The sequence below is a fragment of the Solea senegalensis genome, linkage group LG11 (assembly GCF_019176455.1).
Source record: "Solea senegalensis isolate Sse05_10M linkage group LG11, IFAPA_SoseM_1, whole genome shotgun sequence".
NCBI classification, from domain to species: Eukaryota; Metazoa; Chordata; class Actinopteri; order Pleuronectiformes; family Soleidae; genus Solea; species Solea senegalensis.
Genome location: NC_058031.1, coordinates 9,211,187 through 9,236,484, shown reverse-complemented (window position 1 = coordinate 9,236,484; position 25,298 = coordinate 9,211,187). Strand labels below are relative to the sequence as shown.

General features: G+C 41.4%; 1 protein-coding gene across 1 annotated transcript in view; it reads left to right on the top strand.

Moving 5' to 3' along the window:
- The first annotated feature begins 1,136 nt into the window (after positions 1–1,136).
- xkr7 (XK, Kell blood group complex subunit-related family, member 7) overlaps positions 1,137–25,298 on the top strand; it is a 53,364-nt gene continuing 29,202 nt past the window's right edge. Inside the window, exon 1 of the mRNA XM_044039205.1 lies at positions 1,137–1,778. Within this exon, the coding sequence (XP_043895140.1) occupies positions 1,180–1,778 (599 nt within the window). The 5' untranslated portion in view covers positions 1,137–1,179. The remainder of the gene's footprint in view (positions 1,779–25,298) is intronic.

Below are 25,298 nucleotides of genomic sequence, written 5' to 3'. Positions count from 1 at the left end.
TGTGTCCTCAGAAAACCAAAGGTGTAAGACATTCACCTGAAAGTACAGCACAGAGGCAGATGTCCGTGTGTTTCTCAGTGAAAACGCAGCATCGACCTTGCAGCATATTCCCACAATACCATGTTTACCGTGGTTTAATAGTTTGACTAAGTAAAGGTTGGACTGCCAATAAAGACTTTGATGTCTCCGTCCAGCTCACACCTCTCTGTCCAAATCCTCCACAGCACGGATCAATGCAGGAATTTATCATTTTTGTATTGTTGGAATTATAAATGGCAGCAAAAATGCTCTTTGCATTGATGACGTGGGTTTTGAAGACACTGATCCACATGAGGAGGAATAATCCCACTATCTCGACCTGTGGTCTTCATCAGTGCCAACAGCTTCTGCCTCTGATGAAAGAAAATATTAATGCTGAAAAAACAGTGGTGTGTTACCTTTTAAGGTGTTCTGTACTACATTCCAACGTGTAACCTTGTGCTGATGTGTCCAGTGAGACAGCAGATTGTTTTATTAACGAGCTGCATATGAATTCATACACCTGTCTGAATGTGAAGCACGACACAACTCCACAAACATTATTTACTGATAAAAGAAAAGAAGAATACGAAACACCCACAGTGAGCTCATCATTTAAAGGCGACTGGGTGCAGATTCTCTTGTGACTTTGGGTTAATGCACAGCACATTTGAACACGTAGCCTGATCGAGTCTGGAGGCAGCGGCTTCATTGTGCAGGACGCACATCATATCCTCTGATGACTGTGGGAGGTCAGGGACTGATAATCAGCTCCACCAGCGAATAAAAGCACCTCAATGTAAGTTTAACAACGGTGTGTTCATGTGCAGCGCGAGCTCAGCTGCTGCAGATAAGAGGGGGATAATGCATACAATAGATTTAATGATGGATTTAACAGTAAGATCATATAAAAGCCCCGCGGGTCACACATGTGTCAGTCTGTCTGCTGAATGTCTCGGACACGTCGCGCTGGTGTCAAGGTGTTAAAAGCGCTGTTAGTAATGATGCCTCACAATTAATTGCCTGATGATGAGGCTAGTTATGATGTAATCTTTCTCCTTTCTCTCCCTGCACAGAGGCAGCAGCCCCCTCCCACTCTCTCTCCCTCTCTCTCCCGTTTCCCCACCTCTTTCTCTGTCTTTCTCTCCTATCCTAACCAACATGGCCGCTAAGTCGGATGGAGCAGCGGTGTCTGTGGAAGATGACAACACGCCCAGGAGCCTCTCGGAGCCGGGGATCCCCGCCGCCCGGCCCCGTTGCACCTCCGCCGGCGGGAAACCCTACACAGTGCTGGACTGCTGCTGGGTGCTCTGCGCCCTGCTCGTCTTTTTCTCCGACGGCGCGACCGACCTGTGGCTGGCCGCCGACTACTACCTGAGAGGCGACTACTGGTGGTTCGGCTTGACGCTCGTCTTCGTCGTGGTGCCCTCCGCTGTCGTGCAGGTGTTGAGTTTCAGGTGGTTCGTGTACGACTACTCGGAGCTGAGCGGCGGGGACGGAGCCGCGGCAGGCGGCGGGAGCGCGGGAGCGGCAGGCGCGGCAGGCGCGGCGGGCGACAACACTTTAAGCACCAAGGACAGCGACCAACCGCGCGGCGAGAACGCGGCGACGGGGAACGCCGCGAATGTTACGCCGGTTTACACGTCCTCTGTCCCACCTGACACAGCGGGGAGTGTCGGCCACCCTCGGAAATGTTGCACCGTGTGTATGTGGGTCTTTCAAACGGTGCTTCACGTTCTGCAGCTGGGGCAAGTCTGGAGGTAGGACCGCTGAGGTGGTGGAGTGGTGGTGGTGGGGGCAAGACGGCTGCGTGTGTGTGCATGCGTGTGTATGTGTGTGTGTGTGTAAATGTGCAAATGTGCTGGTTAATGTGTGCGCCGTGCACTCGAAGGTGCTCCCTGCATGTGTGTGTGTGTGTTCATATGCTGCCCTTGATTCGTCCACATTCATTGGTGACAGTGAAAAACCACCAGAGGTGAGAGATTCTTGTGGGTCTTCACTCTCTCTCGGTTTGTAGCAGTGATAGTAGAAATTATGAATTACTAACCCAGGAGCGTTTGTGGTGGTCTGCTGCTCTTACACCTGAGCTGCAGTCTCCTCCTCCTCCCCTGATGTGTGTTCTGTCTGTCATGGCCCTGACATGTTGTCATGAATGATGTGTGAGTCGAGCTCTTCTTCTCGTCTTTTCTTTCATGCTCAGTTTGGTTTTTGCGTCAGAGCAAAAAACCAGTGGGTGAATATGTAACCTCCTGCCTCATGTTTTGTAGATGCTTTGTACAAGTAAGGTTTGCTTTGATTAAAGTTCCTCCAGAGCCACATTCACACCACGTGAGACGACACCTTGGAAGTTTTCACAGCCGCCCAGGTCTCTAATTATGTCTCAGACACTCTGAAGCATGATTAGCATCTATAGCCTCCTCAGGTTTGCACATCATTGTCTCCAGCGGTTCGTGTCTATGTGAACTCACACATCAATCAAACCCATAGAGTAATTAGACAAGATGGCAGAATGTGAACACGGATAGAAACCACAGTCCACTAAAGGTTCATCCTCTTATCCTGGATTTGTCTGACTGCTCTCAAGGGAAAATATAGTTCTCTTTCCTCCACTAAATTGTTTTTTTTTTCTCATTTTCAATACAAATTAATAATCTCAATTTATTCCTTAGAGCGCACAACCCTAATCTTAACTTAATCATATTTAAACTTCTAGATTCATGTACAGTTAAGTCATCTTCCTCCTCATTTGCTTATATTTGTCTGCTCTTTTTGCTTAGTGTCCTTCATTCAGGTTTGGGACTTGCACCAGCACTCTTAAGCATGTGCACTCTTATGCAGTGGCTGGATATCTTAAGTCATTTTGGGATATGTAGACTAGAACAGCACAGAAGACCCACACCACCCCGATGTATATTTAACCCTTTACACCTAAGCCTCAAAATGTCCGTTTGGACATTCTTGCTTATTTTAACCATAAAAGGTCCAGAAAATGTGTGCAATGCAAAGTGCGCGTCTGTACTACGCTGTAAGGGTTAACAGTGTAATAATTTGAATACATGTTCCAGATAATCCTTCCATCATTTACTCAGGACTTTGAATGGAGGGCCCACACTTGCAGTATTTCTTCCACCGTTGGAGGGAATCTATGAAATTAATACAAGTTACATTTCTGCACACAACTACACATCTATTGCAGCATCACCTGAACTTACAATGTGACATTTTGGGCGAACTGACACTTGACTGACAGCAGAACAGTCTGAGACGAGAGAGCAGCCAGTGGCGCAAAAAAATAGAAAAAAAGCAAACTGGATTTGGTCAAGACCAAAGATTATCAGCCGAAACAAGTCAGAGTCAAATTTCCCTTGAGACCAAGACAAGTCTGAGATTATAGAAGTGTCAGAGAGCAGACTTGTTAAGTGTAAAGGAAACACAAACAACAGCGGATATTTTAAATACACACACAGTCGTGGAGCTGCAGTGCCTGCTGGACAAATCTGTAAAAGTGTGATTGAAAATGTTGTTCAATCTTTTCCAGCTTCAGTCAAACTGCTACTTCAGCAGGAAGCCCATGTTTTTTTTTTGAGGAAGTTATTTTAACTTTAAGGGGAAAACTCTGCAAACTTTTTTTTAATCCTCCGACAGAAATGAACACGGTGAGCTGCCGTCAACCTGTGAACTTGACAGCTTGGTTCACGTCGAGGTCAAAGATGGAAGTTTGAACACCGCGGCAGGAAACACATGAGTGTTTTTGCCTTTGAATCGCCTGCTCAGGTGTCTTTGAGAGCAAAATAAAAATTCACATTGCATCAACCAATTCTGAAATGGAGCACGTGGGGATTCGCACATGAGAATAATTACATGCCGACTCAGTAATGAACCGCAATAATGAAAAACAATAAGATGCTGAGAGCGAGAGAATGAGAACGAGCTGCTTTTAATGTGATAGTTACAGACGGGAGACTTGGACAGGATGCAGTGTGACTCAGATTTGAACTCCAGTTTTAAATTTTATGAGCTGAGATTTATTAGACACATCCAGTGGAGAATTCCCTATTTAGATTTTTCTTTCCTCCCATGGGGATTCAGCTCTAATCATTGTGGAGCGGGGGGGGGGATAAATGTATGAAGCGCTGTTTTTATAATTCACACCTCAACCACACAGTGAAGAATCCAGGTCAGACAGCCCAGTTTGTGGTTGGCGTCAGTCATCATGAACATCATTACTGGAAGAAATAAAAGCTAATTCAATCACACAACCAAGTAACTGCATTAGATTGGATTACTTTTTTTATATAGTTAACTAACATTACACTGTGGACACTGTTGTGATTCACAAACTTCTTTCACCACAGCTTTCGTAAGTGGAAATGCTTTAAATCTTTTTATTTTTCCTGACCAGAGCCTGGAAAATATGTATTTTTAATGCCAATACTGATATGGATTTAAAAAGGAAACATTCTAATTTTGGATGTTGTTTTTACAACTTAATGACAATAAAGGTCATAAATGAAGCTTGGTATAAGTTGAACATAAACGTTTTTCAAGGCATTTTGACTTTTGCTAATTACGTCAGCGCTTTGATGTGCCCCCTGCTGGTGTTAGTTGTAATTACACCATATGCTAGGTCTAGAATTCCATCCATTCATTTTCTACCACTTTATCCTCCACAGGACGGTCGCGGGGGCTGCTGTGCTGATCTCAGCTGACATAGACAGTCCATTGCAGGGCCACACATAGAAACAACCATTCACTGTCACATTCAGGAGAAAACCCATGCACACATGGGCCCCCCTGCTATTTCCTGTCGATAAATATCTTCTGTTTATTCAAGATATACATATATATTGTATGAGTTAAACTCGTCAAATTATTCCAATCCAAATACCAGTCAAAATGATTTGACAGCCATTGGTGGTGCACTGAGACTTTTTGTGCAGTACACACCGATCAGTGTAAGTATCTAAAATAAAAACCACAACAACAATATTACTCATGATAATAACAAATAAGACACTGTGAAATACACATTTTCTTGTCAGCAAACATTAATAATGAAAGTAATTGTTCTGTCAGTTCAGTAGCAAAAGGTCAAGTGTTTGCTTCCATCAGTCGACACTGATTTCCTATCTTCATCACAACCTTAAATAAGCCACGTCTCCTCTGTAATGTCTGTAAACATACAGAGTACAAAGTCTTCAGGGTAGACAAGCTGCATCTCATGTCTCCGCCGGTCTGCTGCTGCTTAATCACCTTTTGATATTCAGCACTTAACTCGTGGCCTCCTCTAAGAAAAAAAAGAAAAGGATTTTCCACATGAACTCATTCGAAAATGTGCTTTTATGATTTAAAATCAGCAGCAGCTGTGTGAAAGCACCGTTGTTGTTGTTTTTTTCATTCACCCAAAACATCAGGTTTAGGTCAATCTCTCATTTCCCATGGCGTTCAACAACCATGTGGAGAGAAATCCATCTTCAGAGACACACTGACCATTTTTTGCAGCCACGGGAGTTCAGCAGGGCCCAGAATGCAATGTAGTATGAAGGCGGGTTACAGTTTGAGTCAAGGTCAACACACCTTTTCTCGACTGGAGACTCTTGCTCGGTTGTTTATATCATTTTCTCCATCTATATTTAAAATTCACAGCTCTAAAGCAGCAAGGTCAGATATATTTAACTTGGGATTGTTGAAAGGCATTCTGGGAAATTGTAAGAAAGCAACTGACAAAGAACATGGATCAAGATAAGAGGTGTAGCGTTAAAACCTACTGCCAACCTTGTCAAATCTGAAAGTAAAAGCCATGTATGGCGATGTATTCTGTAGAGTCTGTGACATCATCCAAATATCCATCATGTAGATATGCAGATACTTCAAGTCCTGGAAGAAAGTAAGAGAAGTAGAGAAGTTTGGTTTCTTTTTTTTCTTAAAGATTGGTTTCAGACAGTCAGGTATAGAGACCGACAAAGCTTCAGCTTCTGTCCTGCCTTATAGAGTTAAACGGTCAATCAGCATTGCAGTTTTTGAGGACAATCCAACTGGTTTCGGGTCTGTGCCAGATCTAAGAAATCAATCCCAGGGAGAAGTAACTGAACTGGTTCCAAATGTTCACTCAGCTCAGGTGGTCTGTAGCTCAATAAGATCAGTCATTTAGATCTGTGTGTGTGTGTGTGCGTGGTCAAGCAGGGGTCATGGTGCTATTCATGTTCAAATGAGGTCACTCACAGTGATTACTGCTCTGACTTTTCATTTGAACTAAGGAGCCTGCCTCTCAGAGCCTCTTTAAATGGTGGTTGCACAGAGACCGTCACAGAGGGTGTCAGTGAAAGGTCTTGTGACAGGTCTACTCGTCAGATCTTTACCTTTATAATCTGTGCTCCTCTGTGGACTTAATAAAACCTAATAAGTCTTTCACAGACCTGGAACCTTGTTTCTCCCCTTTTTAAAACATTCACACAAGCTATAGAGGCTCCAACCAAACATGTGGCATTCTTATAGTTATATGTTTTTATTCTTACAAAAAACAACATCCTCCGTCCTCTCTTAGATTTGAATCTTTGTCAAGAATAGGCCTGTTTGAGGCACATTTGAGAGTATATTATGTTAGTATGAGTAACACCAATGGCGACTGTCATTATATTCTAATTATAGATTGGATTTAAAACTGTGTGCCGCATCATGTCCTCCACAGAAAACTCAATTGTGTATTGACAGGCGGCTCATGTGACATTCAAAATAACAATTCCCAAATAAATCCCATAATAATATAACAGGGTAAGTCCATCAATGTACTGGTACATTACAAACTCACACCGTACGTGTATGACTGTAGTGCAGAATTGTGTCTTCTGTGCCATGTGGGAGTGGTCAGTGATTACATCATACATAGGGGGAGGAGTCTAGTGGCTGATTACTCACTGATATGACACACCTGGGGAGAGCTGCACAGAGAGCTGAGAGACTTGGGATTCAGGTTCTGTTCTGGACGTTTGTGACACTGGAACTTTTATTTTATACTTTTATATATTAGACTGCAACAAGGAAAAGAACATTGACAGATACTGGAGCACTCTCAGGTAGGAATTGTTGAGAATATGAACATAGTCGAGTTAAACTGTATGTTTCAACAATGAATTCTGCTTTCTTTAATTAAATTGTGACTCTGGTTTGGATATTAGTTGAAATTAATCCTTCTTTTTCACATCTTTTGTGTTTTGAAGATGACGTAATATTTAAAATAAAAAAAAAACACTTTATCTGAGTTTCTCGTTTAAAGTGGTACTGTGAGATGACGGCTGCGTCATTGTGTTGGTTTGAAATTTTAGTTCAGGAAGGATAATGAGCACCACCTCAGACGATGAGGTGGTAACTGGCAGCTGTTCTGTCTCTGCTGGGTGAGACGGTGATGATGATGGTGTTGATGATGTGATGCCGATCACATGACGCGCTGACACGGTGTTGTTGAGCGAAATTTGGACTCCTGGACTTGTGTTTTCAGAATATAAACTGTTGTATTGATAAAATGACAGATTTTTCACCGATGTATCATCACCGCTGTTGTTTTTTAAAGTATTTCTTACATGAACCAACAGTGACAAACAAACTTCATTCTGGTCAGAGCTGCTGTAGTAAAGGAGAGCGCTCACCCTGACTGCACTTTTATGTCGGTATTTCCTGTTCCTGTGCGGTCTGCGCAATGGCAGCGACCACTTGGCCTGAATTGTAGAGTCGTGGCATTCACGAGCGAACCAAATCTATTGAGCGGCTCTTTGACATGAACGATGGGAACCGAGTCGCAGTTGAGAGCTGTTCTTTTTCTTTTTCGTTTAAATCGTTGTCACGCGCACAGCATGCGCACAAAAGGAGTGACGGACTGCAGCTATGTATGAGCCAAAGGAAGCGCAGCAGCATTTGGATGCACTTTTTCAGATGAAAAGAACGGCAAAGCAAAATGTAACATATACCAAAAATAATTCTTTCAATTCTGTCTTAAATGTTGTTTACTAAAATGTGCACTAATGTTACCAAGGGCAGCTCAGGGGTCGTCTGCAGGGTTATACGTGAAACTTGTAAAAGTATATTTTTAGTTTAGTATAGTTTTGCATGGAAGTTCATGGTAGACTGCTTAGTATTTTATTGTGCCACAAACAAACCGGTGTTTAACAAGTCAAAATAGCTTTATTTACACTAAGACACATTTTATACAAAGATCCAAAATAGTGAGCCAGTCTTTTGAACAGCTCTTTGAAAGGAACGGCTCCTCAAGCTCTGGCTCCCTTCAAAGAGCCATAAATCCCGTCTCTATTGATTTGTGTTTTGAGTTTATTTATCTTTTTTGAGAGGGCATGTTATATGTATTTTGGTTTCTTGTGGCGAGAGCATTCACCGTGCTATTGCTATTGCAGTGCATTTGTTTGATTTGTTATGACTTGGGTTGCCTCCCATGAATTTGGTGGTATGTTCTGGGGAGACAAAGCTCCCAGGTATGTAATTCATTCTGGGGGAGACCAGTGCGTCTGTAGAGATATTTGTCATATGCTATTGTTTTGCTTTTGAATTTCACCAATACTTCAGTTACTGAATTAGTAATTATTTTTGTTTTGACCCTGTTTTTACTTCAACTGCATCTTCCCTTGCCTTAGAGCATAAAGACCCGGGTTTCACGACGTGGTCTGACCAAGGGCCTTTCTTCTTTTGAGAAGGGTTGAGGTCATGTTCTCCCCATGTGGGAGTGGGTTTTCCACGGGTCCTTCAGTTTCCTCCCACTGTCCAAAAACATGCAAAGGTTAATTAAACACTTAGGTGTGAGTGTGAGAGTGAATGTCTGTGCACCCCAGCCTTCGCCCTATGTCAGCTGGATTTGGCTCTAGCGACCTGTGATCCTCATGTGGAGGATAAAGCAGTAGATGATGGATGAATGGTGCTGAGATCTAATTTTTTTTTTATTTTATAGCTCCCTGTCAAGTTATCCTCTTTCAAGGCTGGAGAGGCTTCTGTAACGTTCCCCTGCATGTTCTTTTGGCTGTTGAGATTGGATCCAAACGTGATCTTTAGCATGGAATATGTAAGACAATAAAAGTGGAGGAACAGAAAGAGTGACATGTACCTTGGTGATGTGCAGCTTCATGTTTGAACAATAAAGTAACTTGCACCTGCTGCTTCCTCACAAAAAAGTGCTATAAGCCATAAATCCCTTTAACTGCCTACAAGGCTCTTACTGTTAAGCAGCAGCAGGATGTGATTTAAATACTGAAAACACGGTATCTCTGTAACTGTGTCCCTTATCCCTTATAAATGAACTAAACATGTTTAAACATGGCAGAAATGTTTCACTCTTGCAGACAAGAAACCCCTGAAAGTTCTGGAGTGCTGATGAACACTTCACGTCAGTGCAACAGTTTAAGGTCTGGGGATTTTACTCACAGCAGGAGAAAATAAGGGATTGTTCAAACCCACACTTTGGTTTTGGTCCCCACCCAAGTGCAATTGTTGTGCTCATTTCAGCTAAAATAAATTGCACCCAGGGTGAAATTGAGGCAGAGGCGCATTAAACGCCACAATTGATAAAAGAATGCCGGTTTGGAAGAACTCAAAACAACAAAGTGGGATTGGTAGTGTGTCATCCCCACAAAGATATGTGTTACCTGAACGCAACGTGTCGCTGAGTCTGAGGCTGAGTCCTAGAGGAGGCGATCAGAGGTTAGTGTCGTGGCTGACTATAGCAAGAGTTGCATCGGTATTGGGGAGAACACCGTTATCTGTGAGCTCCATTTGTCCTTGTCTGTAACTTACTGTCTAGCCCTGTCTTTTTTACCCCTAACCTCACGTTGAAAAATACCAGTGCACTACATAGTTACGTAGTTATAGTTTCAGTTGTAGGACAGGTGGCTCTCTCCAAATGAACTCATCAGAGCAAGATGGCTGCACCCAAAATACAGTATTTTGGCTTCAACTGTGTACAGTGGGATGAAGTGGAGACACATCATCGTCTTCACCAAACCAGTATATTATGTGTCCAAAGGGGGTTCATCAACAGCTGTAGACCAGAATGCCTCTGGAGGCAGTTGGACAGACCAACAACTAATCAGAGAAATGAACAACTGCAGTATGTGCAGTTTGTCCTTTTTTATTTTTTTTAATGAAGTCCGATCAGTTACTGTTGTGACAGCAGTTTTTTACAGACCTTTTCCACATTAACAGCAGATATTTTGTCTGTTAATGAAAATGCATCAGCAGGGTCCAAAGAAAAGGCCCCATTTTAGATGCAACTGTTTGTTGTCAGTCTGACTTATTTCAAGACAAATCAGTTGGAACACACTATATTCTGTTTCTTTTTTATTCTTCTCTGTGTGTGTGTGTGTGTCGGAGCTACAAGTTCCCTCCCTCATTACAGTCGGCAGCAGGTGAAGGAACGTTGTGAATTTCAAACCTTTTCAAGAATTTAAAGTCCTGGCCTGGCAAATGCATATAGGTGTATGTAAAATTCAGTGGAGTTATTGATTATGAATAAAACTCTGCCTGGAGACGAGTTTTGATGATCCACAGCCTTGTACCTGCGTGCCTGTCTCTTTGTCTGACTGTCTCACTCTTCCCCTCAGTCCGTGAATCTCACTGATGTTCCGTCTCTCTGTACGCTCGCCTGTCTGTCGCTCCATCAGCCTCTACTGAATAATTCACTGCAGCCCTTGAGGGAGCTGTCAATCACAATTCCTCTGTGTGTGTTTGTGTGAGATCTAGCTTTTTCCTGCTAGCTGCCCCCGTCATCTGATCCATCTCTGTCACTTGCTCTTTTTTTTTCAGTTTAGTTTCTTTTGTCATTGACTGTTGTTTACAGTCAATGCTGTTATCCAAACATCAACAGTATGCATGTGTAGTGAAAGTGTGAGGGGTGTATTTGCCCTGCAGGTGGTTACACACACACACACACACATAGAAGAATGTGACCGTCGACAGATCATGAATTCACTGATGAAAAATGAAAACCAGCACACTCTGTCCCAAAGCTCATTTATAATTTTAGTTTTTCAAGCAGCATAAATTCCTAAACCAAAGCCATTAAATAAATAGACTGTGTCGCTCGAGCACTAAATTATGAAGTGAACCTCAAACAGCAGTCTACACTGCTAAATGAATTTATCGTGAAATAATTGGCTGCTAATTCTCGTTTCTGCATCTATCGTCAGGTACTGAAACTGTAACATAGATAATTATTCACAGGACAGTGAAGCTGCGGGCGGCGCTGGTGAAACCGACCGTCCTTCTCCCACAGTCCAAAAACCTGCAGATTACTTGAATTGGACACTGTACGTACAATGGCTGTAGGCGTCAGAGTGAGCGTGAATGGTTGTTTATGTATGTTTGTCCGACCTGCAATGGACCGGCGTCCTGCCCCCGCCCCTTCTACTTTATGTAGTGTATCAAGGCACTGAAAATGAAAGAATGAATGAATGAAGAGCTTTTGCAGAAAAGTTCAATAATCAGCAAATTGTTCCTAAGAAAATTGCTCAATTTGATTTGTTTCTAAAAGGATGAATGGACGGACTCATGCATATGGATCTATGCTCTATGTTTTAAAGATGCATAAATATTTGCAAATGTCTTTCATGTCAAGGAAAGAATGACTGACAGCTGCGATGAATGATTCACACTATGCCAACTCTTCGTTACCCTCTTCAGCAACATCGACAGCCGTTTCCAGCGAACCATCTCTCTGTAATGACCCAGTTTCTCCACAGGGATCGAGACTAGGTTTTTTTAAAGCCCTTTTCTCTAAATTGCCTACTCAGTCAGAGTATCTCCTTTTAATGTTCACATTAGATTTTTCATTCAATGGACGGGGAGGAAAAACAGACTCTATTACAACACTCTTGTTTGTGAATGGAAGCCATTATAGTTTAAGCCAATCTAAGTCAGACTGATGGGAAGTACTCACTCCTGTGTGTATTTATTCTGTTGGGATTTTCCTCTTTACATGTGCAGCTGCACAACAGTGACCGTGCACAATACTGTATGAACACTGAATCTCATGTTATGTTCATTATTTATTTGTTTTGTTTTGTTTTTTCATTGCGTCACAATCTAATTGTCAATTTTGGTATTGCTGATCTAGTATTGAGAAGGTGATGTCAGAATTATACAAGTAAAATAATAATAAAGAGGTTATTTATTGTATCATGATTTAAATTAGCATGATATATGGAAGGGAGTTTTGGCTGGATGTAACTTTGTGAGGCATCTGGATTTGCTGTTTTACTATAATTACTATTAATAATGTTCCTTCTGACAGCAACAACCTGCTACGACGCAAAGAAACCTGAAAAAAGGACTCTCACACTTTAATATCATCAGTGGTTATGAGGCTCCAGAACTGTCTGAAAGCTCTATGTGATGAACTGATGATTCATCCAGTCACCTGCCAAATATTTCTTTTGACAGTGTTTCAATCCCGCCTTCCTCGATGACTCTGTTTACGCCGTCTTTTATCACTTAAACATATGACATTTTAACGAGAGGAACTTGACCTTTTCCAGTTTGCCTCTTGTCATTTTTTTTCCCTTTAAAATGAAGTGTTGATGTGAACTTACAACTCACACGTTTTGAGAAGGCAGCGATGTGCGGTGTATGGAAACCATCCTGCGGTATATTAAAGTGACTTAATCACTTATATTGATCACATTGATCGATCAGTCTGAGCTCCATTATATATACATAATTGAATGCTGTGACCCCCCTTTGACATCCACTTTCTCCTAATGGTTTCACTGCAGATGAATGAATGATACCTGGTGATGGATGGATTAGAGGGTGTAATGTGAGACAATACATGGACTCAAGCCTGCGCAGAATGTAGTAGTTTATGTTCACTTTAGTGTGTACACACACACACACACACACACACACACACACACACACACACACACACACACACACATACACACATTCTCATTGAGTGTGTGAACTTTATGTTTAAAGCCCAGGGGAAGAGTGGTATCGTTGTGGATTTTAGTTTTCTCTCTCTCTAAGCTCTCTGAACTCAAACTCTCTGATCTGTCTCTCTGGATTTTCACGTGTGTGTGTGTGTGTGGGGGGGGAGAATCCTCCCAGTGTGAGGACCTTCTTGTCTTTCCAGTCCAAGATACAGAGACAATTTAAGGGCCTCCGTCATAAATGTGAGGCTCCATTTAGGAATCATTCACGTGAAACTCTGGGAGATCTTTTTTTTACTCCCTCTCTCTCTCTCTCTCTCTCCCCCCTACTCGCCACAGTTGTTAGCTTCACTCTGTGTCCAGTTCTTTAAATTTGATGCTACATTTACTGTAGCCGTGTCTTTCTTTGCAGGACTTCACTGGTTTTATTTCAATTTGCAGTACTTTTTGACATGAAGTTCAAATGACACAGTAAATTAAACATGTAAGAAATGCTAGTTTTTCAACTGTCAAAATATATATGCTGCAAAGATGTTAGCAATTTATTTATTTACTCTACTTCATTAATATGTCATCACCATTCGGATTAATGCTGAAACACCATATCGGAGTTTTTATTTATTCTAATAATCAAACCAATGTCTAAGAAGTAATTGCTGCTGCTGTTTGGTGCCGGACACTAGGTTTCTCCAAGTTTCTGGCTAAAGCTCTCTTCTTATTTCTGGCAGATTAATCACAAATTAAGAGCTAAAAGAGTCTAGAAAACTCAAAGACAATGCAGTCAAGATCATTCTCTGTGAAATGGTGCCTTTCACACCACAGTGATTTGATCAATTAAAGCGGATATTAAGGAGTAGAACGGTACTGTACAGTACGGGTGGAGTTAGACCCATGACAGTCAGCTAATTGGTCACTCCCTTGCGACCGCAGTGTTTGTGCAGCTAGTTCACTGGCATGCGTACTCTATATAGATGCCATGGTCAACATCACATTGAGCCACATCTCTATAGCATTTTGTGGCTGACTGTACTGTACATCACTCCTGGCCTGCTGTGTCTTCATGTTTTACATCCATGTAGACTGAGAAATAACAGATCTCCACTGCTTGCCGAACCAAACTGTGAATCATGTGCTCCAGCACATGAGCTCATGTCTCCCCCCCCACAAATAAAACATGAGGTACCTGATGTAATACCATCTTCTCGACTCTACAGTCCTTTCATGCATGCAGCTCATATTCTGAGTGTTTAAGGTCTCCGAGCCTTTTCTTACTACGTTCGACATGCTTGCTGTACAGTGCTGGCGATCTAAATTGAAATATCTTATTATTACAGTAACTGGAAAAGAAGCAGAAAGTTTCTCAGACAAATGATTCACCTTTCTGAGACGATGAATCTGTTGTTATACTTCACTTAAGGTGGAAATCGTGAGAGGTTTTGATTTATTCATTTTTTATTCGATAATCAAATTCAGACACATCTTCAAAGAGACATGGTTCAGGCTAATGTATCTTAGCAACAATGGATGGTCATGAAATTCTTTCACCAATTTTCATGATCTCAAGAAGATTTTCATCACCTTGTTTCTTTTTTATAGAGACCAGCAGGTCACAGCAGGTCTGATCTGAGGTTCTGAACCAACAGGCCTGATAAATCAGTCTCTTTCTGGATCTGAATTTAGAGGAAGGCACTGTATATTTGTCTGAGAGACAGTGAGCTCTGTCAATACAGGGGTATGCCACGTTTTTATTTATTACACTTGTGTTTAAATGAATAACATCATACAGTCACATTGTTTTTATTATCTCTGCCTTTTGTTGCTGAACCATAATGAAAATATCAGTTATTTCTCTTCATAATATCAGTTGTATTGTGACCCAGTGAGCAAAGTCAGTTCCTGGTCAAACAAGGACATTCTTTTTTTATTTAAATTTACCTGAACATGATCTAAAATGCCAGTTTTTAAAGTGTAGGTTTAACCTTTTCTGAATATTGAAGTGTTTTGTTTGGAATCAGGTTGTTAAAATCCTTGCCTTTGGTCTGACTACTGAGCTGTTGACATATTTAGGAAATGAACTCGACCACATTTGAAATGACCCTTTTCCAGGCGTCACTCTGCGTCCGCCTGCTCAGACTGCTCAGGAACGGAGCTATGATTGCAATTTGGATGCAGATCAACAGAATTTCTGTCATTTCAATAAAGATTGTGGAGGATGAACTCTGCTTTCTAGTTTCTATTGTTTAACTCTTGAGCTGCAAGTTGACCACTCCCCTCCTGTCAATCAAATCAGCTGTTTTTCTGGTAATGATGACATGCAGACAATAACGTCAAATTTGACATTTCCATTCTGTCTTGTTTATGCCTCCTCCCTCCTCACATCCATCTGTCTCTCTTTTCTTTCACCTCATCCTCCTCCTCAACTTTTCTTTGTTCCCTTTTTTTTTTTTGTTTGTTTTTTTCAGGAGTGAGCGAGGAGACATCTGCAACTGACGGACACATTTTGTTGGACATTTTGTACAATGTCCAACCCAAGACACCAAAACTTAGAACTGCAAACATTTGACTTCATTTTATTTTACAACTCGGTCGTGAGTAAGATAATTTTTTCTCTTAAACTGTTTTCAAACAAAGTTGCCCTCCTCATGCACTGCTCAAGTTTTTCACAGTCATCAGGAAAAGCAACATAAAGACATTTTACTAAAACAAAAAAAATATGTCCCTGGCGCCCACATCACGTCAAAAGAGAAAATCTCTTCAAAACAAAGTAAATATAATTAAAATTGGGGTGATAGTAATAAAGAAAGACATGGTTCCATTGAAAAGCATCATAACATGTAGTCTTAATTAACTTTTTTCCAGTTAATTAAATATATTTGCTTCTTGTATGATAATCATGGTTCGGTCACAAATTTGTCCAACTTTTTTTTTTAGGTTTAAGAGGTAATGTGTAATGTTCTGGGTAAGAGAATCCTTTCTGTCAACTGCTAATAATTCCTGAACATAACCATAGTGTTAATGCCTCAGTTTAAATAAAAGAAAATGGGTTTCAAGTAAATACAGTGTATTTTACTGCTTGAATAATATACCTTATTATACTGATGCATTCAGTATGAACATTCTGTCACCTGCCAGATAGAAAATGCTATTAAGGCAGCATTATGTTTCCTTCAGAACATTTTTACTGTGTGTGTGTGTGTGTGTGTAAAACCGATTGATGTAACAACAAAAACATCAGACGTGTGATGTAAAGGACAGTTTTATGGCTGCTCTTGTCATCTTTCTCTTACGCTGTCCTCGTTTTTTAATGCTCTAGCCTCATGAGGTTTTTATTTTCTTCTTCTTTTTTTTAACCTTTCCTCTTCAGTCCTCTTCATTTTGTCATATGTTTCCTTCTCTCTTGTTTCCCCTGTCACTCCTCAGGGACAATATACAAGGAAAAATGGGGTTGAGCTTTCTTGCTTTTCTCACCTCTTATTGTACCTCCTGTTCCATAAATATTTCACTTCTGCTGTTATTTATTTATTTGTATGTTTGGCTTGGTTTGTTGTGGTGCATTGGTCAGTCCATACAACATGGAATGAAGCCAATATAGTAAAGTACACAATCCTATAAGCCCCCCTAAATCCAGTTAAGATGCAAGCAGGAGCTCAATGAGTTAAGTTTCACTACTTCAATTCAAACAAATAAAAGCAAAAGAAAACAACCAATAAGAAAAGCATCTGTTGTGTCCAACAAACCTGAACACACCTCAGGGCATAACAGCAAGAAATGAAGTGGGAGAGGGACAATTAACCGAGACGGAACACGTTACAGGTATTTTATTGCAAACAATGCAAAACAATCTAAACATTTAAAGGAATGATCGACAAAACATGAAGCAACATGGTAATTAACAGCATAACGCATAAATCCCTGCTTTCTAAGTGCGGAATGGAAATCACTACTGACTGTAAAACACAATACTCCTGCTGCAGAGTCTGTTAATGATCCGCAGAGTGAGCTAAATACTGCCGTGAACCAACGATGGTTTGTCTTTCCAGGTATATTCTGACTTATTCTCCTTTTCCAAAAACATGCAGAGGTTAACTGGACATTTCATAGCCCTTGCAATGATTTTTGAAATGTTATTGGACTGATACTTATGCTGAATATTGTATTTATCCATCCCTTGTGTGCAGGGTAAAGACCATAATGTGTGGTTGTTCTGTGGACTTTTCCTAATTCTCGGACATCCTTTGTCATAAAAACACTGTACTTTGTGCACAATTCAAGTGTCACCGGATTGTGTTGAGTGAGAAACACCTGCTGCTTTTGTGAGTTGACTGTGTCACAGCATCAGAACAGGCAGGTAATAAGCAGAGGTCCTCACTGCAGCAGCTGTTAAAAGAACCAAGCCTCACTGGGAGCTAACACATTGAAGGAGAAACAAAGGTCTCCACAGTATGTTGCCTTTATTCTTCTCTCTCCTTACAATAAAAGCAGTGCTGACAACACAGAGTCCTCGCTCTCTGCGTCCTCCTGTGAGGACAGCAGCTAAGATGGGTAGCGAAGGATGACGATAAGAATGAGGAGGTGAGAGAAATAGATGTAGGAAAGAAACTTATAAGAAGAAAAGAATGGAGAGGAGGTGAGGACGGGGAGAAATTGGAGAGAAGATTGAACATGGGAGTGAAAGAGACAAAGGACAGGAGGTTAAGGAAAGGCAAACAGATAAAGAGTTGAAGAAGAAACGGTAAAATGTCCCAACTTCCCATAATCCCTTGCAGTGCAGAGTTCCCACATTGTGATATGAACCAATAAGACTCTTGGTTCACAATGTTCCCATTTCTTCTTCCTCTTCTTTTTTTCCCCCCCTCTGTTCACTCAGAGTGGAGATAACAGAGCTGCAGTCGCCCAAGTCTTCAGCCTGGAACCAAGGGCGACAGCAGCTCAAAGGTCCCGGTCACAGATACAAATCATCAGAGCAGCACTGGAGGGAAGAATGAGTAACACTGAGACGACGCCGGCCCCACAACAAAGACATTTATACTTGAGTAATGTTGAAGGATTGTACAGCACGTCATAGAATGACAATATGTCTACATCAGCCACCTCTGTGTTTCATTTGTGGAAGACATTTTAGTGCTTTAATCGCATATATGTTGCTTTAAATGTCAGCTACGCACCCTTTGCCCACCTAGTATTATTTAAAGAGCTGTTTTTCCTATATTCTTTTGGGATTTTAGAGGTTGCTCCAATCTGGTTTGAGACTGTTGCTGATCTTATACTATAGGGGCGTGTACTAAGCTGCATCCAATCAAGTGCTGTGTGATATGAACTCACTCTCATCATCACCCTCTTCCTCAGAAACATCCCGCTCAGCGTCCTCTTTGGTAAATACCACACACATGGTGAGAAGCAGGCTGTCTTCAGGTTTGTCGTCATTCGGCGCGACTGTCAGTCACGTGGCAGCCGGTCGTGAAGAATCTGAACTCCTGTTGCAAAGCTGTCAGAATCCCGACTTGAATGGCACCATGTCGATGTTGAAAACAGACATTTTTGAGGCAACCGCGCTCCTATTGGACGATGCCAGCTGTCAGTCACACGGGTGACTCCCTCGTGTGCTGAATTTTGCTATTGAAGAAGACACGAAATAAGAATGAGACCATTAAATCCTCAGGAAAATGTTTACTGATGTTTTAAATCAAGTGCGAATCAGGGTCATTTTCTCATAGACTGTATTTTTGTTACCACGGTGGCGTCTCCTGGAGAACTTTAAGACTATGTCCAATCAACTATGTCCAGTTGAGACACAAGTCCCTCCTCCCTCGCAGCTCATTCGAACCAGAAATGTGAAAATATGTGAAGGCTACACTAGCACTCTGAGAGCCGAGTCATAAAGACTTAAAGAATTATTAAAATAGGAAAATGTAGGGACACGTACTGGCTGTAAATGGCTGATGTAGAATGAAATGTGCATTTAAAGAGGGGAAACGTATTCTCTTAACCATTACATTTATGATTTGAATATTCTCTCACACAGGAATCAAAGATGACCAGCAGCCTGCCGCAGCGGCGGCTCTGTGTAGTTTTTCATATTGGCAGTTCAAACGGCTGCAAAGCTGTAGCCTAAATGTTTAAAGTGCAAGAGATTTAAGGCCTTTAATGCTTTTTTTATACCGCGTTGTCGACCGAATCGGAAGCGGTATTTTATGGAGACACGGCCTTACATCGCTCTTCTCCTCTGGGAGAGACTGTCAGCGCTTACACAAAGTCGGTTTCAAAACGTTTCACTCCTGATGATCAAGTAAGGAAAAGGAAGGCCTGGTGATACACACCGAGTATAGATGAAGATAAAGCGCTCCCGTCTTAAATCTTCTCATTCAAGAGGTGTGTTGTGTTTATGAACTGTGTGTAAGTATACAGAAGAAATGCTTTTATCCATCCCAGTAATGTGCAGCCACAGAGTCACAAGTGTGAGCAGATAAAGGCACCTGGACTTACACACACACACACACACACACACACGCTGGTTTAGCATTCTTTGTGTGGACCCTCATAGATATAATGCATTCCCTAGCCCCTTACCTTAACCTTAACCATCACAACTAAATGCCTAACTCTAACCTAAATCAAACCTTACTCTAACCCTAACCCAGGCCTTAATCCTCAAAAAGCCTGTCAAAGTTGTGTGGACCGGCCATAATGTCCTCACAGAGATAGTTGGTCCACACATACATACACACACACACACAGAGTATTTTTTACATCTTTTTCCCTTTGTAACGCTGTCCTGTCCTGATTTATTCCTCTGATATTGAGACATCAGAAGTCCTCGCAGACTTGCCCTCCTGTTTTTCATTATCCGTCGTCTGTGACTTCATTGAAATGTTAAAACAAAAACTAATTCTCTTTTTTTTATCTTTATTTTCCTGTTCTCATCATGATAAAATCTGACTTAAATAATAAAAAACGTAATAGTATAGTATAGTATAGTTTGAAGCTTGATATAAGATGTGACATAAAAATGAAAGCCTGAATAAAACCATTAGGCGTCAATAAGGATGTTATATATGATGTTGTGTTGTATTCTTACAATAGCCGCAACATTTCCAACAGCATAGAAATCCCTAAGTAAAGGAACGTTTCTGTTGTTCTCCTTTTAAAAGAAGTCATCTGCTTTATCCAGTTCCACTATTATGAAATGACCATAGAGGTTTTTCAGAACTGGGCAACGACGTGTACTTCAGCAAACGTTTGTATACTCACATTTATGATAACTTCCAGGGCCGACCCACTATGAAACATCAGAGTGAAGAAGGAACTATTTCCCACGGTGTTGTTGTTTTGTTTTGGCTTTTTACGGTGTGTATTTTTCATTAATGGATCACGACTACTCATTGCTGTTTGCTGCACATTCTGCCACCAATGCTCTCCCCTGACAACAATTCCCATGATTCCACTCTGATCTTCATTTATTGTCTTGATTGAAAGACCCCTAGCAGCACACATTGCATACTGTGCTTTTAAAGTTGTAACGGGCGACTTAAACGTATCGTTATGATGTTAGAACATACCACGGAGTGTGATGGAGATGGAAAAATGACACTTCCTCTTTATTTGATCCCTTTGCTTTCATCGTGTTTTTCTCTTTGCCTCTGGATCGTGGTTTTTCTTTTGAAAAATAAATACAATTTGAGTTACGGCACAGAGGACCTGAGGTATTCTGTATCCAAAACAATGGAGACGCTAGCTTTCACCCTCTTTATCTACTGTGTGTCTCATGCACTGGTGCTCATTATGAAATAAGGCTAAAGTGGTAGAAGAAGAAAATGTACCTGCGTCGTTACTGACTTTTATTGCTGCGTCTTTAAACAGGAGTCGCCAGGGACATGAAAGTTGTCCATTGGCTGTCGCACATGATCTGTTTCAATTGGGAGTTTAATTTTTTTCTGCACTGAGACTCTGAAGTGAAATTTTGTGGATTGCTCAGATAAAAATCTGTTATTTACAGGTTGAAACCATGGTGCATTAAATAATCCAACTTGGTGCAGCCCGTGAATAAGATTGAGAATCAAGGTGAGGCTGTAAATGTAGTCACTTTTATAAGTTGGCTTTTATGGAAATGTGTTCTTTTATTCCATTCAGTCTTTGGTTTGGATTTATGAAGCGCCAATGAACCTTGTAATATTAAATCTGTCACAGAGTCTCCACTGAATCCTGCAATAATAAAACACAGACACAGTGTTCAACTCAAAAAGCTTTTGTTGAGACACCAGCAAGTTTCTGTGTAAAACAACAGTGACAGAAACTGACCATTTTATACTCCTGAAGATGCTTTTTTGACCACAGAGCGCTGAGTGCTGGAGGACACGGAAGTCTCTACAACATTGAACAAACAGCAGTTAAAACAAATTACTCTAAAAAGAAAAAGCCATAAAAGGCAATAAAAATCAAACGTCCCATCAAATATCTCGAGTAAAGCTGAAGATGATGAGGTTCTTTTAAGGACCATTTACATGTGTAGTAGACGGAGAGCAAAACTGTATATATGACACACTTGTGGGGAACAAATAAACTCTGCGGGTCAACAGCATCTTTAAACACAGAGACGTAGAAACATGACACCATCATCTGCATCACTGGGTCGTTTCTACAAGATACAAGGATCCTTTGGTCACTGCTGCAGTGGTTATCTAGTTATCTGCATTTCCATAAATCTGCAAACTCGCTGACTTACTGACTGACTACCCGTAAAGTCTGGATTACCTTATTTTGTTCCAACCTCAGTTCCTTGAAGAGGCGGTTTTTCCACAATATAGTTCTAACACGGCTCGACTCTACTAGTACCTGGTGCTTTTATTTCGTACCTGCTATGGCAAGGTTTGAGAGTGTCGTCACTGGAAGAGTCATGAGCGCGACGTCCGACACAGGAGTCAAACCGAACTGTGGATCAGTGAAAAAAAGACTTGAAAAGTTGCGTTTATCTCCAACTAAAATCTCATTTAACAGATGAGTCTGGTGTATGTAGTGACAGCGCTGCTGAAAGCCGTTCAGCTGTATTTTAGTTCAGTACACTGAAAACTGTGGAGTGTGGAACATGTGATGACACATGTTTACATTGTGTTCTTGGGACGGTTTGGTCAAGTTCTCATGATGATGGGATATAAATGACTTAAGTCAGAGCTGAAGCCCCTCAGAGACAGAAAGCTGGTTGTCTAATTCTGTCATACACACCTTTCTCTTATCTCTCTTTATTTCTAATCTCTTTATCTAATCTGTACTCCAGAACACTAACCATGAGGGCAACCGGGTAACAGAGTGACTTTAGTCTGTGAGTGGGAGCCGTTAGGGTTAGTCAGGGTCATGTTTGCTCTGAGGTGCATCTTTGCCTCTGGATACACACCAAAGAAGAGGAAGAGAGAGAGAGAGAGACGGAGGACAAAACGATGAAGAGTAAAAGAGCCAGACAGGAAAGCAAACGGAAAGAATGTAGAAAATGAGACGCTCAGAGAATCCAAAGTAGGAGATCAAAACAGAAGAGGAATAAAACATATTTAAAAAGATTGAGGCATGACACAAGCTTGTATAATTCTCGGAAGGCTGAGGTTTGAGGGTCAAACTGTGACATTTTTAGAGAGGATGTGATACTTTTGACATCACTTTTACATAAATTACAGCAACAAAAAAAAGAAATGTCATAAAATGAAATATGAACAAGAGAAAGCACTCGGAGAGTACAAACCTCCACCACGGTGTGGATACACACACAGATCATCCACATTCAGATCACTAGTATCTTAACATTTGTGCTGCTTCCCCGGTGGAGGTAATAAATAGATCATCGCTCTGCAACAAGTGTCAGGTCTCTGCAAACTAATCTGTGTGGAAATGAGCTGGGATCAGTGTCTGCTGTGAGAAGAAAATGACTAGTAAAATAAATAGTGTGGGGTAACTATAGCAGCAGCAGACAGTTTTATTCAGTGGAAATGAAACCTAAAAGAGCAGACGCAGTTAGAAAATCACTTAAGAAACGTGTGCATTTGACTGCGAAGAGCCAGACATCTCCATGGATCCCAGGAAGTGTCTTTGAGAAGAGAATTTAGTTTAATCATTCATGTCCTTGATTATCACCTTCATGCTATCACTTTTATTTTGTCGTATATTCCTCAGTCACTGTGTTATCTTGTTGCTCAGCACTTGTTAAGCAAACCAAAAGAGTCACGTCCTTCCCATTTCAAGACAAAATATATATGATGTAAAATCAAGAACACGCTGGGCAGCATTTCCCCTGCAGGTGATGGAGACAAAAACGGGGATAAAAGCAAAGTAAAAGTGAGATGTTGAATGATGTTACTTGTGTCTGCTGGATGTGTAAATGGAAAAGTAAAAAAATCTTACAAAATGCTTTACTTTCAGCCACTAGAGGGCAGATGATCCCCATGCCAAAGCTAACAAACACATATTATCATCTCATTATGTTGATATGGCCAACGTGTCATGTAATTATAGCTGCACAAAGTAGCATTTCTCAAGTAATTAGCAAATAAATGTGTTTCACTTGTGAAATGTGAGCTAAACTCATAGTACATGTAATTGTTGTTTCCACTGTCCGTGTTCCAGTCCATTCGTTTTTGTTTCTCTTCATGACATGCGCTATGTTTATTTTTGTTTTGTTTTTTTCAAATAATAATAAAACCTCCCCTTTTACAGAATGTCACTGGACAGGAACAGGAAACGGTTATAAACACATGCTTTACTCTTCACTCGTTTATAACAAAGGCGTGTTATTTACTACATTGACGGGCCAAAATGTGTTATTAATGAATCAATTCATTCATGTATGCATTTATTCAGATTCAGCATTTAAACAGTGTCCTGAGACACAGCCGCTACTTTAAGACAATTTACCCCTTAATCTGTCTGGGGTAAATGAATCCACTCCACTGTTAAAAATATCTGCAGAGAAGTCTAAACAAACAGGAGGCATCAGGTATTCACACACACACACACACACACGAGAGGTGGAGTGGCTGTCAGAAAGATGGATGGATCAAACAATGAAAATCAATGAAGTGAGTGTGTGTGTGTGTTTGTGAGAGTCTGAAATGCTGTGGGCGCGTCTCATTCCTAACAAGATTTTCTTTTTAATTACCATCATTTGACCACAGTTTCTTTCCTGGGAACACTGCCAGAAACACACACACACACACGCACAACCGTACACCCTGCCATTTCTAGCCTTCTACCACAAAGCTTTTTCCATCCAGTCGCTTCCAACAGAGAGACTCATTTTTTTGGGATTTATATATCCTCTTTATATATACAGTATATATAAACACTCACTATCCACTAGTTGGTACACATGTTCAACTGCATGTAGATATGTTCAGGACAGACCTGCTGAAGTCCAAACCAAAGACTCACAATGGGGAGGAAAGATTTAAGTGACTCTGAATGTGGCATGCTTGTTGGTTTAGCACGCTTGACCCTGTTTGAGACCCAGTTGGAACAAGGGCCTTTCTGCATGTTCTCCATGTGTGCGGGGGAGTTTTCTCCGGGTTCTCCGGTTTCCTCCCACACTCCAAAATTAGGTGACTGGGACACACAAAATTGACTGTAGGTGTGAGTGTGGACGGTTGTCTGTCTCTATATGTGGGTGGACCTGTGATGGACTGGCGACCTGTCCAGGGTGTCTCGCCGTATGTAAGCTTAGATCGGACCCCCCGGTGACCCTCATGTGGAGGGTAAAGCGGTAGAAGATGGATGGATATCCAGTGAGCGGCATTACAGCCAAGTTATGAAGAAGAACATCTCTGAACGCACAAAACGTCCAACCTTGAAGCCAAATGCCTCACCTGGTGCCACGCCCTCCTCTTTATTAGGTGCCCTTTAATAAAGTGGCCGGCGAGTAGACATGCATGTGTGTTCTTTACAGCCTTGTCAACTTGCAGAGTATTTCTGTAGAACATTGGCATTTTCACGTCATGTACAGTATTTATCCCACTGCAGATCAGCGTCACACCGCTTGTGTTCCATTAAACGTAATGGGCCACCACTCGCGGCAATCTTTATAGAGGCACGCTGGAACCAATTTGTCTGTCAATCCCTATAATGTGAGGCGCTGAAATATGTGTTAATCACCCAACCGAGCTGATCAGACTCCTCTCGCCCGCTCACACACACTCAGATCAGACACACAGACACAGAGCTGTTTATTTATTATTTATTTATAATAAACCATCACACAAACGTCGTAATTCCCTCACCGCTCGCTCGCGTGTCCTGATGCTGCGTAACCTGTTCTCCGTGGAGGCAGTGCCGGCCCTGAGTAATTTGGTGCCCTAGGCAAGATTTTAGCTGGCGCCCCCTTGCATC